The 15,115-nt window shown below is 41.7% G+C and overlaps 3 protein-coding genes across 5 annotated transcripts in view; 1 reads left to right on the plus strand and 2 right to left on the minus strand.

Moving 5' to 3' along the window:
* Positions 1 to 2,605, plus strand: part of eya2 (EYA transcriptional coactivator and phosphatase 2) — a 28,257-nt gene extending 25,652 nt beyond the window's left edge. For both annotated transcript variants that reach the window (XM_079747240.1, XM_079747241.1), the window contains exons 14-16: positions 199 to 320; positions 1,069 to 1,169; positions 1,529 to 2,605. In XM_079747240.1, coding sequence (XP_079603366.1) covers positions 199 to 320; positions 1,069 to 1,169; positions 1,529 to 1,609 — 304 coding nt within the window. In that variant the 3' untranslated portion in view covers positions 1,610 to 2,605. The remainder of the gene's footprint in view (positions 1 to 198; positions 321 to 1,068; positions 1,170 to 1,528) is intronic.
* A 248-nt stretch (positions 2,606 to 2,853) lies between these two features.
* Positions 2,854 to 10,243, minus strand: tgm5l (transglutaminase 5, like). 2 transcript variants are annotated; one of them, XM_079747274.1, is made up of 14 exons: positions 10,218 to 10,243; positions 9,857 to 10,039; positions 9,372 to 9,605; positions 8,770 to 8,888; positions 8,285 to 8,413; positions 7,437 to 7,614; positions 7,029 to 7,164; positions 6,745 to 6,848; positions 5,988 to 6,227; positions 5,472 to 5,534; positions 5,146 to 5,355; positions 4,596 to 4,753; positions 4,082 to 4,135; positions 2,854 to 3,328 (listed from the first exon to the last, which is right to left on the minus strand). In XM_079747274.1, exons 1-14 carry the CDS (start codon positions 10,222 to 10,224, stop codon positions 3,272 to 3,274), a joined length of 1,872 nt encoding a protein of 623 aa, XP_079603400.1. In that variant the 5' UTR covers positions 10,225 to 10,243; the 3' UTR covers positions 2,854 to 3,271. The 2 variants fall into 2 exon arrangements, with proteins under 2 accessions (XP_079603400.1, XP_079603399.1); XM_079747273.1 differs by having other exon boundaries at positions 4,082 to 4,218.
* An 866-nt stretch (positions 10,244 to 11,109) lies between these two features.
* pxmp4 (peroxisomal membrane protein 4) lies at positions 11,110 to 14,036 on the minus strand. Its single transcript, XM_079748099.1, has 4 exons — positions 13,899 to 14,036; positions 13,371 to 13,433; positions 13,055 to 13,253; positions 11,110 to 12,387 (listed from the first exon to the last, which is right to left on the minus strand). The coding sequence occupies exons 1-4, from the start codon at positions 14,009 to 14,011 to the stop codon at positions 12,124 to 12,126; spliced, it is 639 nt and encodes a 212-aa protein (XP_079604225.1). The 5' UTR covers positions 14,012 to 14,036; the 3' UTR covers positions 11,110 to 12,123.
* Between the last annotated feature and the right edge of the window lie 1,079 nt (positions 14,037 to 15,115).

Genomic DNA, 15,115 nt, shown 5'->3' on the forward strand with positions numbered 1-15,115 from the left:
TCACTCCTCCATGAGGCGCCTTTGGATGTTCATACAACATAATAATTTGTTGTCAATGACTGGTTAAATAAAGACTTCATAAAAATAATAATAGTTATCATTATAATAAAAACAAAAACCCACCAATCAATACAATGAGCCAAGAGCCTAGAGAGGATCCACCTTAATCCCGCCCCCCCTCCTCGTCCTACGCCCCAGGCCTAACTGTGTCAACGTGCTGGTGACCACCACCCAACTCATCCCAGCCCTGTCCAAGGTGCTGCTGTATGGCCTGGGCTCCTCGTTCCCCATAGAGAACATCTACAGTGCCACCAAGACAGGTGAGACACACACACACACATTCACATGCTGACACCCTGCCACAGGCTGCTCACAGTTTAGTAAAGGAAGGGCATGAAGGAATGAGTGGAGGTAATGAACAAAGCCATTGTTGCGTGTTGGAAGGACGTCAAGGGATAGATTGTGTGGTACATCGGAAGGGTCATGGTAATGGTTTCAGAGGTCGCTGGAATACTATCCACTTTATCCCTTCCACCCTTCCCCGGTCTCAGAGGGATGGGAGGGAAGGGATAGAGCTCCACGTAGAATGCACCTGACGCAAAACGACTTACTATATATACAAATAATAATGATATTACATTTTATTTATCTAACACTTTTCTGAATGCTCAAATTACATAAGATATAAATGATATAAGTGATGCATGATGTGGCTGAGACGAAGGCAGGGTGGCTCAGCACCAAAGAAGTAATAATAAAGAAATAATTCTCAAATAACGGGACACACCACAGTGGATTATTCCACTCATACAAGAGTTACCAACTATGATCAGGTTTTAGCTACTTTCATCTATAACAAAGTCTAAATATTCTTTGTCTTTGAGCCCTTGGACATTATTGACCAATCAGGAAGTATTTAACATCGCTGTGGAATTAATAAGTATATTTATAATTGTAATAAGTACATATCGTCCTAAATAATATTTAAAATACATGTATACCTCGTATCATTTGTTTGAGATGTGAGTGATATCTCTAATGCTCACCGACTGACCCGGGGTTCCTTAGGGAAGGAGAGCTGTTTCGAGCGCGTCTCCCAGAGGTTCGGACGGAGAGCGGTCTACGTTGTCGTGGGCGACGGAGTGGAGGAGGAGACGGTTGCCAAGAAGGTAAACACCCCGTCTGTGCTCATGACTCTAACCCAGGGAGACCCTCAAACCATCGCTTGGCTGCAGAGCCGTCTCACATACAGTATTTTATCTATAGCCTTAAATGTATTTCAGTGCAAAAGATAAATATTCTTCACTGTAAGGCAATAAGAAATCAAACCATAAATTTGTTTGCCTAGAATGGTATTTTCAAGGAGTCATGGCTTTTCACTATATAAAATATATACCTACAATGATTTGAATAAATTATACATTTATGTATTTACAATCCGTAATATTACACCGTTAATTGTATTTTTTTAATAACTATAAGTTAAATATATATAATATAAATATATATTATTTTTTGCGGGGTTTAGAAGACGATGCCTTTCTGGAGGGTGTCGTGTCGAGCTGACCTGGAGGCGCTCAGCCATGCACTGGAGCTGGACTACCTCTAGGGGGCGGCAGCCACCAACACCACCACTCTGCTTCGAACACGTTGGCTCTGGGAGAGAGAAAGGCCCAGGCGACTGAGTGAAATGGATCCAAGACACTGATGAAAGCAGCTTCGTTTCTTTTTGTTTTTTTTATCCCCCGGTGGTCTTCATAATGACTTGGAGCGGACAACCGAAACAGGAAGCAGCCTCACCTCTTTTGACTCAAGCCAAGAGGACATGTGGGGAGCTCTGTTTTTAAAGACATTTTTCGAGGTTAAGTTTTGAAACAAGGGACCAAAGTTACACATCTAACCACAGGGAACGCTGTTTATTACTGGAAAAACGTTTTTTCTCGATCATTTATGTTTATTTTATCATTGTTTTGACAAAGGATTAAGGAGTGGCGCCCCACTTTCGGTGTAAACTAAAGGGTGTTGCACTGAAAGGAAAATGGTCAACATGACACAGAATCTAACGTTCCTTCCAGTAGTCATCTCAAGTCGTCTCTTGGGAATGGGGAGAGAATCAAATGATTTCCAGTAAACAAGCCAACTTCATAGAGTAGAAGAAAAGGTTTAACGCCGTAACATTATTTTTAACTGATATCCCACCTTCACTATATTTTAGAATCACTTTAACTTTGAATAGGCTAGATACATTACATTTACCTATATAGTTAGAGCCTTTAAAAATAGATCATATGTTAAATTTAAAATGCAAGTTATTTATTAATTAGTGATTTTGGCAAAAAAATATCAACAGAGAGGAAAAAAGGCCCAATTTCTAAAAAATTAGTGAAGATGCTGTATGATAGGCTTTTGGTTTGAATGATTGCTTGTGATAAGGGGTTGTATATTTTGTTCATGTTTTAACTTAGCCCATAATCTCTGGTATGGTTGTCCATGGGCCATTTTACACTCCTACTGTCAGTTGGCTACTGTTTGTATATAATGCTTTATTGTTACATGTGTTTTTCTTGAACAGTTATAATAGATTAATAAATATAAATTAAATGCATTCTGGGAAAAGTGTGTAATGGTTTCTTTTACAAATGTACTTATCATTACATTGATAGTGAAAGCGGTTTATTGTGAGATGCACTCATTTTAGGACCGATTAATAGTTTGTACGTATAAATAATAAGCAAACTATGTTAATGATGCAGAAGATAACTAGCAGAATGCTTGAAATGTACATTGTCTGTATATGAGAAATATTAACATGGGCAAGGGCTCCCTCTGCTGGAAAGGACATTTACTAATATACATTAAAAAACGGCATCATATTTTACGTTATCATGTAGAAATATTTTTAATACAAATAAAATAGAAATATACAAAATCAACAATTTCTCACAGATACAAAATATTAAAATAATTTAAATGTTCAACCTGAAATTGTCCACCAACCGGTGTAAAGGGCCTACTGGCTTGGCAGTAGATTTTGTGATAGATATAAAGTTGTTCAGTATGTTTTCAGACAAGAGTGCTTGCAGACGCGAGCCACTCCTAATACTCAAATCTTTAAACAGGTTTACACAAAATATACCACTGACACAAAAAGACACTAAGACAGCTAAAGGGAACTTTTCAATTTCGGTTGACAGTGACCATCTGGTAGCCTCTGACGACGGCTCTGTTGGTGAGGTCGAGTCTGGCCTGCATCATCCTCGTTCCTGCCTTCTTAGGCACGAAGCTCACTGGCTGTTGTACTCTGCCCCCTGGCGGAAGGTTGAGTATCCTGCAAGGGGAGGGAAACGAGACAGGACACATTTAGTCATTTATCCCTGGCGTTCACAACTCTTCTCATGCCCTGATTGAGAATTCTGGCCCAGGATGACCCACCACCCATTTGACATTCTCATTACCATTCCAATAAAGGCAGATAATTCCCCCCTCTCTATGCATAATGTTCAACATAAATATGTCTTCAAACATACTGATGATCAACAAAACCGAACCACTTCATAACATTGACCTAGTTGGTCCCTTTACGGGTCTCAATCCACAGATTGAAAACTTCTGATACAACAGACCCGACTTAAGGATAATTTAAGATACATTTCAACAAGGCAGGTAAGACTTTTAAGGCATCCTGCTCAAGGATTTCCACAGACACGCTATGGACTATGGGGTTTAAATCCCAAATCTTTCGGACAGGAATTGACATCTTAGCAACGATCCAGCTCCTATTCAACAAATGAAATGCCTTTGACACTGAGACAACCCTCAGACAAAGCAAATGTATGGAAGCCTTTCTGTCCGCCGATTTGTTATTGGTTTAGTTTGAGATAATGAGTGCCACTCCCACATCAGCAACAGTGTGACAGCAGCAGTGATTCATTATTCTAAGGAATCACACAGGGCTGTTGAGTGAGCCTCCTGCCACACCTAGGACCAAACATCCCTCCACCCATTCTCCTCCAGCCATTCTCTAACGGAGATCTAAAACATGAACGAGGGAAGGTATCAGGCACTGAGGTGGTCGTCTTACCTGAACTCCCGCTCGCCCAGTTTGAGTCCAGCGGCCCGGACAGTCAGCACCCCGCTGACGGGCACAGAGAAGGGGTTGGTGAAGCTCAGCAGCGCCGTGTGTTGGGTGCCACGATTCACAGCACCCTCGTTCATAATCTGGACACAGAGAAGAAAAAATTCTGATTTTTACTTTCTAAAATGTTTTGGTTGACTAATTATGGTTAATTTTGGGCGGCATCCTCGTCCCATAATGAATTTTCTTATTTTTTTATTTCATATTTTATAAACTCTTCCAAGTAAAACGAAAGGATTCATCCAAACCTACTCACCCTAAGATGTCAAGTGTTGTACTGATAAACATCTGACATTACATAAGACCATTTACACATTTTGATTGATTGTGTATGACTGTGTGTGTGATTGTGTATTTAAATACATTGAATCTATTCAGATCAATATTATCTTTGCATTCCACATGCATTGCGGAACTCTGCTAGGGGGTAACCCCGGGTGATCGCCAGTGTTTATCCTACCTCTATGTCCAGCAGTGGGCTTTCGATGTTGAACTCCTCGTAAGCAAGGACTCGCTGCTGATTGGACAGATCTTCAAGGACCACTGCCAGGTTGATCAGGTCATCCCCCACCACATCCTCATAATGGACCGGAGAGATCTGGTGCCTGACCACTCTGACTGTAGAAGAGAGAGAAAGAGACATGCAGAGATCTTCAGAAACGATGGCAGATAGTACAGAGGAAAATGGCATTTGTGGAAACTCATTTAAAAAATGCCTTCTTTGTGTACTAACACAGCTTGTTGGAAGTTTGATCATTGATCAACTATGGCAGATATGAATCTCAATCTCATGTAAATGTGCTTTAGTTTAACAAGGTTTAAGAATATATCATATTTAATTCTTAATCTATGCATCCTTCTTTAAAGCAAAGTCATATTTGTTAAGTCCTCTCAGAGTTCTATTCTCTCTAGAAATTAAAAATTGTGATCTTTCATACAAGCTTATGTAAATGTATATGGAATTCTTCATATTCTTTATATATGTAATGATTTGATTGAGGTGAATTTACCCTCCAATGGAGCCAGCTTCACAACGCTCTGAGCCTCCCAGAATGTATCTGAGGGACTGTGGTTGTATTGTTTGGCCTGGGCATTGAGATGCTCAATGATCTCCTTGGCAACCGTCTCCTTGTTGGTTATCGTCACCCTGAAGGTGATGGGCACCCCGGCAACTGGAGCTTTCTCCAGGGTTAAAGTGACAGACACACCCTGGGACGAAGCTGCAGAATATAACATCAGGACATCGTCATATAATACCCCCAAACAGCTCTAAACCATACCAAAAAGAATGAGGCAAATCAATGACGCAAAGACCAAAACACTAAGGTTCTCTTACAATTGCTGGACACTGTGTCATCTGAATTATGTCGCTTCCTTGATCTCAGCATTGAATTAGGGCCTGGATTTGAAGACACACCACATAAAAGGTTAGTTCAACTACATCAATTGTTTTTTGGCACATATTAATGAGTAAATTATTAATCAGCACTCAAAAATTAATTAACGAGCACTTTTCTGTGCCTAAAAACTATCCCTGCTACAAAACAAGTCAAACAAGGTGTTTTAACCATTAGCGTTCAAACACCAACACCCAACTACAGAATGTGACCTCAAAATGTCCAACAAGCGAACTTCCTACGACAACCGCCAACAACCAACAACCACCAACAGGGAACAGGGACACCGGCCCTGTGTTGGTGTCTCATGGGATTTGTTCGGTCACAGAGAGCACCTTTACGGTCATAATCCATCGGTCTGCACACACACACACACACACACACACACACACACACACACACACACATAAAGACAAGGCAGTTGGTCTAGGGGCTACAAAGGGCTCAGTGCGTACTCTTGACGTGCTTGTAGTCTCTGGTGATGTTTTGGGGCCGGGGATGGCCCACGGCCTTGGTGCAGATGAGGCTGCCCACCCGCTTGGTGTCCCGGCTGGAGCAGACGACCTGGTCCTCCCGCAGCACCACCGTATGCACGCTGGCCATCACCTCGGCGTACACAAACGGGATGTCGTAGGGCAGCTCGATGCGGCAGTCCCTGACAGCCCTGACCGGAGCCGGACCGCAGCAGAACACCCCTGGTGGGACAGACGGACACGCAGGGTCAGACAGAGGGAGGGCCAGGGGGGGAGGGGAGAGGAAAAACAGAAAGACAGAGAGAAAGAAAGAAAGAAAGAAAGAAAGAAAGAAAGAAAGAAAGACAAAGAGAGAGAGGGAGGAGGGAGGGAAGAAAGAAAGAAAGAAAGAAAGAAAGAAAGAAAGAAAGAAAGAAAGAAAGAAAGAGAGAGAGAGGGAGGGACGGAGGGGGGGAAGCAAGAAAGAAAGAAAGAATGACAGAAAGGGAGCGAGAAAGAAAGAGAGAAAGAGAGGGACGAATGGACAGACGGAAGCAAGTAAGAAAGAAAGAAAGAGGGAAGGAGGTAGGGAGGGAGGTAAGAAAGACAGAAATAAAAAAGAGAGAGAAAGTAAGAGAGGGAGGGAAGGGGGAGAGAGTGAGAGAAGAAAGGGTTGGAGGGAGGAAGACAGGAACGAAGGAAGCTAGCTACTAAGATGGGAGAAAGGTTAAAACCCAAAGGGTTGTGTATTGAAACCAACCTGCACTCCTCTCCTGTGGGGTTGGGTCGAGCACCTGCCAGCCGTTCAGGTCTGAGCCCAGGTCCTTCCTGGTCATCCAGCACTCCACCCAGACATGGAAGTTCCTGCCAACAAGCACCCCAGCACATATTGATGTGATGAAGCTTGAATCCCCGTCAATAACCAATGACCACTTGATAGCCTCCTAACTAACCAGCTAAATGATAGTATAAACATAGAAATGATCTGTATTCAAGGTTCCGTGCCCTGATGTGGGATGTGTGCTGGTGCCTGTCTCTGCTCACCAGATGCTGTCCTTGCTGTGAGGCAGTTTCTTCCCCAGCTCGTTGTAGAACTCCTCGATCACCAGGTTGCCGTTGGTGTCATGGGCCGAGTTGTAGTTTGTGACGACGCGGCATGGAATGCCGAGCACTCGCATGACTGAAAAAAGGACAAGGGAGTGTGAGATACATGAACACACACACACACACACACACACACACACACACACACACACACACACACACACACATACACACACGTAGACGCACGGTAAAGTTTGAACACTGTCATGCGAACGATGGAGTAGGCGTTGGAATCTGACCATTAGATCATGAGTAATGTCATTAAAGAAACAAAGGTGTGTTCTGATGTCTTATCCAAACAAACTGTTTACAGAGAATTCAGATGGAAAATGTGATTGCGTAAGTCACCTGTGCACATGACGGCAGCAAACACCCAGCACTGGCCGTACATGACCGGGCTGAAGCCGCTCTTGGCCCACTGGGTCAGGATGTCCCCGCTGCCGGTCCACGTGGACGGGTCAACGCCCTGCGTGAAGTCCCCCGACCACTTCCCCTTCAGCACCCCCCGGTCGTCCTCAGAGTTGATCTGCACGGCAACAGAGTGGGCAGTGGGGAGAGTTCAGGACGCAGCTTGTATTGTATTGAAGACTGATGTGTTATGAAGAGGGCCACAATGTGTTCTTGAGTGCTGTACAAACAGGCTCTAGGCGCTTTGAATTATGAAATTGCTTTGTGTGTATACATGTACACACACACACACAGACACACAGACGCACAGACACACACCAGGTTTGTGCACAGACATACACATACCCAAACACTTGCATAATGGTGTAATTAAATGGAGTTGTGCCAGGTGGCCTCAGGTGACTCTGGCTCCGTTCAAACCCATTTGAATAGACTGGGGTCGTTAAACAGGCACGGCAGTAAACGACGTCATTGCTGACAGGTTCCATCCTGCTCCAGCCTTCTCATAGGGGCCAGCTAGTCAAATTGTTTATAGTTATATATTATGTGCCTTTTCGTATACCTGCAGCCTTTCAATCGTTTAAATAATTTTATAAACCATTGATTTTTTTTCCGGGGATTAATTTTACATTTTGTTTTTTCTCTGGTTTGAAGATTGTGTTTATATCTTTGAATCAAGCACCTGTGTTACCATAACAACTTCCCCACTATTGATCAATGAACTGAATCTCACTCCATAAAGCGTGACAGAGAGAGAGAGAGAGAGAGAGAGAGAGAGAGTTGCTCACCATGGCAGACACCACCCTGCTGATGTAGATGGGGTCGGCCCTGGATTTGTAGTCCTTCACTGGGTTCGTCAGGTGCTGGGGGCTAACCTGGAGCAGGCTGAGACACACCTCCAAGATGTCTGGCTCAAACTGCAGATGGGAGGCATGAGGAAGTAGAGAAAAAAGAAGAAGAAGAAGAAGGAGAAGAAGAAGAAGAAGAAGAAGAAGAAGAAGAAGAAGAAGAAGAAGAAGAAGAAGAAGGAGAAGAAGAAGAAGAAGAAGAAGAAGAAGAAGAAGAAGAAGAAGAAGAAGAAGAAGAAGAAGAGAGCAATTAGAAAAAAATAAGTGAAACATCTTTCAAATGAACCCAAAGTGTCATGGTTATCATTATTATACATCCTATAAATACATTCAATTTAATATTACTAATAATTATAATAACAAAAATATTATCTATTTTTTTACTGTCACTGTGAGAGTTGTTCCTCACAGTAACGTGTACACACCTGATCGAAGGACCAGGGCCTGGCAGCAACGCTCATAGGCGTGCCCATGTATAACAAGCCTGAGTCGTTCTGAATGTACTCTTCTCTCTGGTCCTCGAACGGGAGAAACACTGCATCCTCTGCAACATAACACAACTAGAATTGACTTCAACTCATTACCGCACAAATGTTCAACTACCCATGTAAAGCATCTTGGAGTACCAAGATAATAACTACTATTGTGTGTGTGTGTGTGGTTGTGTGTGCGTGTGGTTGTGTGTTAATGTGAGTGAGTGAGTGAGTGAGTGAGTGTGTGTGTGTTAGAGTGAGTGAGTGAGTGTGTGTGTGTGTGTTAGAGTGAGTGAGTGAGTGAGTGAGTGAGTGTGTGTGTGTTAGAGTGAGTGAGTGAGTGTGTGTGTGTGTGTGTGTGTGTGTTAGAGTGAGTGAGTAAGTGTGTGTGTGTGTTAGAGTGAGTGAGTGAGTGAGTGAGTGAGTGAGTGAGTGAGTGAGTGAGTGTGTGTGTGTGTGTTAGAGTGAGTGAGTGAGTGAGTGAGTGAGTGAGTGAGTGAGTGAGTGAGTGTGTGTGTGTGTTAGAGTGAGTGAGTGAGTGAGTGTTCACGTACCGGTGCACCAGGGGTTGCAGAGCAGGGTGAAGTTGCCCAAACGGTAGCTCTTGCGGCTGCTGGGCGTGAAGACAAACATCTGTATACTGTAGGTGCCAACGGGGGCGGTGGCGGGGGTGGAGATGAGGATGGAGGGGCACTGCAGGTCCGGACCCTCGGCGTCCATGCAGGCCCCCCAGCAAGACCTGGGAGACACCTTGGAGAAGGTGACGGACCGCTTCACAAACAGATGACCTGGGCAGGCGAAAGAGAGGCCAGTTAGAGTTAAGGATGAGAGAAAAGGTGGTTTGTATTGACATTGAGACATGTAGCAGAGACTTTTATCCTAGGCTACAAGTTTCCTGAGAACAATCATAAAAACAGGGTTATTGTAGTGCTGCTTGATAACCTTGTTTCAGGGCTAAAGATGATTGGATTTTATGAGGACTTCTGCATGCCACAGCAGGTTGGGTAACTTCTCCATGCACGCAGTGAACTGTTCCTACCGATGCTGAACTTGAAGACCAGGGAGTCCGTCTCGGGGTTGAAGGGTCTTTCCTTGAGCTTCAGGGAGATCCTGAAGGGTTTCCCCCTGCGGACCACCAGGGATTTGGTGCCGACGAAGCCCTCCGTCTGGTGAAGCTTCTGGTTATCATGCCGCCAAAGCTTGACATGTTTAATGACCAAATCTGGGGAGGAAGCAGGGAAGAATCAAACATTTTATTTCGCATTTTATTTTGAAAGCACCAGCAACACTATTAAACTTTACAATGTTCATAAACATGCTGTTAAACCAATAAAAATCACATTCATTTAGAGTGGACAATTGATCGTAATCATAAATTCTCATATGAATCTATATCTTACCCTTCATCTGTTACGGTTCTCTCAAAGGCTCACTGCAAAGTGAAATGACTCCAGATGTAATCTGGACAGCTATTTAAACCCTCCCTTTAGAAAAAAAAAGTCAAATAGTCCAGGTACATTGTAATGGTGTTCATTAGAAAGCGGAATAACTAGTTCTTGGCCAGCGATGATGCTGTACAATATCTGTTGAGCAACAAAGACGCAACAGATTCCCATTTGTAGCATGTTTTACGCACAAGAGCGCGCATGTTTCAGGCATGAGTAACCGGCTCACCCTAAATTCAGTCCTTTAAACATTGCTGCTACGTTGCTAGGTGTGGATATCTGCTGATTGATATTTTTTAGGAAAGGTTCAAGTAAAAAAATAAATTGCACGAGTTTTACAATTTTGTGTTTGGCTTTGCGTTTCAAGAAATGGCAAGTCGAGATGCCATGAATATTATTTTTGTTTAGTGTATATTCCAGTTATACTGCTATTTGTTGTAGGCCTATCTCAATCAACTGCATTTAAATAATTCACATTCAATTAGGAATAGCCTATAATGTAAATGAAATGACAATGAAAGTGGTCTCATACAGAGCCAAGCCCATTCACCTCCAAACGGATGTATTCTCACTCACAAAGCATTTCACTCACAAGCAGACGGATGATGTCTACTTTTCTAACGAATCACAGTCATAATAGCTCTTACATCTTACCTACATACCTAGGATAATAAACATTCTTTATTAAAGTGCATGCTGTACTCTAGTTAGGAACCAGTCAGAACATGCCAAGTGTATCGGACTGTTGTTTATTTAAAAATGAATGGCAAATAGAATGCCGACACACAGATATAATTATATTATCATTATTGACCGTACCTTCTTTTTCTGCCACACACACACACACACACACACACACACACACACACATTGAGCTACTGAACTTTACTCCACTGCACCTTAATGCCTCGTCATTTTTTTCAAAATAAAAGCATGGGAGTCCTTGTCGTGCTTGAACTCTTTTGTTGCAATTTGTTTCACTTTTCAGGGTGAAAGGTAAGGGTTGAACTCAGGTCAGGATACATTTTTATTCATAGTTTCTCTTAGAGACGGTGCAATGTTTGATGGAGAATCATTTTATAAACAACTATTATTAATATTCATAAATTAGAAAATGGCCAAGCTATGATTTCATTAACCCATACCCATTAACCCTCCAATCACTCAACTCTTTATATAGATTAAATACTTGAAACAGAAAAAAAAAAAAATTGTGTTCAATTAATTAACCCCAACCCTCGTATTCACATACCAAGACATCTGATCAAAATTCAAATCATCTTAATGATTAAAGAATTTACTCAACGTGACCCCAAATATCATCTAGTTATTGCTGAAGCCTAAATGGGTACTGAGTTATGGCTGGGCCCCCAACATGGGAGCACGCAAAACATTCAACTGACAACCACACACCATGTCTCTGTGTCCGACACCAGGCACTGGTGTAGCGTACCCCATGTTCTGTTACACCTTTCAGCCCAAGTGTAAACTAAACAGGTGCAGGTTAAAACACATGACCCAACAGGGTTGATTGTATTGTAAAGGCTAGCCCCTCTTCTGTAGCGGCCGGTCCATATTATTACAATATCAAATTCCGTTCTCTACCCCGATACAGTCCCATTTTAAAATGCAGTGTGTAAAATGCCCCCTTCAATGATTTCTCATGAGTTCGCTTTCTACGTGTTGAAATGTAAAATTGTTAATATGCAATATCTATAACCTATTACAAATGAGAAGCATCCTCAAACATATAAGATAGGCAACGATGGCGTTGTGTCGAACATGTCGATTGAACACAATTAACTGCACAATGTTCACTAACGAGCCCGCTGTCACTTACAGCAGTGCACTGTACACTCATTCATTTCGGCGTCCTCTGCTTGTTGTAAACAAGGAAGTCGGAGATGTCATGCCACACGTTGCTGTCGTTGTACAGGTAGTTCATGGAGGACTGCAGGGAGGGCTGGAGTGTATGTGGGTACGTCTCAAACAGCCACAGGACCGTGCCCCACACTAGGGTGGCGAACAGGGGGAACGGGTCCTTCTTAGGCTGGGGAATGTAACCTTTCTCTACGGCCAGTCTGGCCAAGGCAAACAGAATCCTGGACAGCAGGTACATGTTGATCTGTTTAAAAGATGTACAGAATAAATCCAATGGTTAATGTGGACATTGATAAAGAGTACAATTACTCAATAGATAGTTAACTCATAATCAGAAAATAGCAAACATTACTTTCATCTCTGATTGAAGCTGCTGTAGGTAACATTTGCGACAGCATGATAAAAATATATATTTAAAAAAAAATAACGTCAGCTCCCTCTCTCCCCTATCCCTGTCAATCTTAGAGCCACTGAGAAGTTTTGCATTTTACACACCTGCTTGACATGCAAGATGAACACATCTTGACATGCAAGATGAATTCCCTGAACCAATCAGAGAAGAGATGACCTGATTGGTCAGAAATGTTGGTCATGTCTCAATGTCTAAAAACGAAACGGTCTCATACAGAGACAGAGCATTTCACTTACTGACATTTTACTGACATATTATGCAAACATTTTGCTGTTTGATCTTACCTACAGCACCTTTAATAAATCTATCATTTAGTTTATAAAAATGTCTTTGATTATGTCAAATGCCCTTCAATGTTTCTAGAGCACAAGGCATTGTCTTATAATTGTATAAACAGATAATAAAAAGATACAAGAAATTCTGTCAAATATTTGGTTAATCAACAAATTGACAAGAGTATCAATACGTTGAGAGACTTGTACATTGGTTGCATTCCCACCTGGCTATTTATGTTATTGTTCTCCCCGAAAACAAGCCATCCGCCTACGCAAGCAGCCAGGAAGGAATGGGACTGCAAGCTCTTTCCCTGCAGCTTCTCTTGCAGGGCTTGCAGACCTTTGTACGTAAATACAAAGTAGGCCAAGTTGCGAGAGTGTGTATATGTGGCTTTTGCGATAGCTCTCAGTTTGTCCTTCAAACTAGGGTTAACAGAGAGGAAAAAAAGGATAACATGAAGATAAGAGGATTTTTTATTACAGTTACGCAAGGTATCATTAATATTATTAAACAGTTATTATTAGAAATCCAATCGTCACCTTCCATTTCGGAATAGGAATGTCATCACAAGGGCATGGGGTGCTCTGATTTTGGCCCCATACCTGAGAGGGTAAAAAAAAAATACATTGCATTGAATGGTGACATTCCACCAACCAGTGGCAGGGTTAAGTTTCGTAAATAAATGAATAGCTGAACATGCAAAACAATAACTAGCTAACGATGTAAGCATGAGGCAGTGATTCAGTCTCCTGGCTGACTAGAAATTAGCTGGTCCTAGTACTTTATATTAAATATATTTTGTATTTTAATACAGATAGTATACAAAGAAGAGCTGGTCCACCCATTGCAAGCGAAACCCATTAGGAAAATAGTACAACCACTTGAGAAAGACTTCTAGTTCAGTGCCAGAATGTTTCTGGATTCAATCTCTGCAACCGACTTGTAAGCATCCAAGATGCTTACCCTCTACATGCTGCTGCTGCTACTGCTGCATTATCCACTTTACACCACTTTGGATAAAAACGTCTGCTAAATAAATGGGTGAACAGATTAAAGAGAAAACTTACACGGCGCCATTTCGAAATCCTTTCAAAACGGCTAGAGCCGCTTTGTATTTCTCTTCCTTTAAAAAGTTATTAACAGTGTATAGCACAGTTCTGAGGAGATCTGGAGCACTCATCTTTCACCGTACGGGGAGGGGGACAACACATAATGTTGCACTGATAGGGTGTGGGTCATCTCTCTTAAATTCCCCGTGATGAAACGTAACCATACAAACAGTTCCTACTTTGCCTTTAGGTTTGTAATTGGCCGTCAGTTAAAAATCAATTCGGATATTGAAAAATGATTTATAAATGTGCGTATATTCTATTCTTTGTCCTAAAAGGGTCTCCATACATCATCCGATAAATTATAAAAAAAGAGAAAACTGGATCAAAACTAAATAGGGCTACTACTACTAGTTAAAATAATTCTACCTCAGTTCAGTCGTACTTTGTGGTCCTGCACAGAATGAATTATAAAATGTACAAAAAGATTTTTAAATGGAAAAGGTTATAGTTATGGTTCTAGCTTTCTAGCGACCTCGCTTCACGGGATTCCCCGTCTATCCACTTTATACCAAAAGCAGGCATGACCGATCATAAACAGTAGGCTATCCAAAAAATATATTCCTTTGGAAGGAGCCTTTGGCTTGTTATGATTTGTGTGGATGATTCGTAAGTCAAAAGTCTGAAGTTAGGGACAAAGATTGTAATCGGTTATACTTTAATAATGTAAATTTCCCCGCTCCAGTAAATATTGAACTATCTTACAATTATCGACTTAATTAACATTTTCAATAATTAAAAAAACGCAACATGTTTACAGGGCAATCGATCAAAATACACAAATACGATCGAATCCCAACCGTGAAGGATTCTACTCTTAAACAACCTGAAAAACTAGGAATAAAATGGATAGCCATTTTAGATGTCCAAGTGCTGGAACAGTATTTATTCATCGTGGTTAAAATGTTACAATTGCCATCATTTGAAATGAACAAATGGTCATTTTATTCCAATCGTTTTAAGAATCGCTTCACAAATCTAGTTTACATTGTCTATTCATTATCACCAATACAAAACAATGAAAAACATAACTGAAGCAGTGGAAGATATCTTTTAGTTATTTTGACTTGCACAATTGACTGTTGCAATGTGTAGTGTAGCTTACAGAATCACAAGAGCCTAGAGACCTCACGTGGTCAGATTTCATACACTTTCCTCAAAGGTCAAAGTTCACA

The sequence above is a fragment of the Pollachius pollachius genome, assembly GCF_949987615.1.
Source record: "Pollachius pollachius genome assembly, chromosome: 12".
NCBI lineage: Eukaryota > Metazoa > Chordata > Actinopteri > Gadiformes > Gadidae > Pollachius > Pollachius pollachius.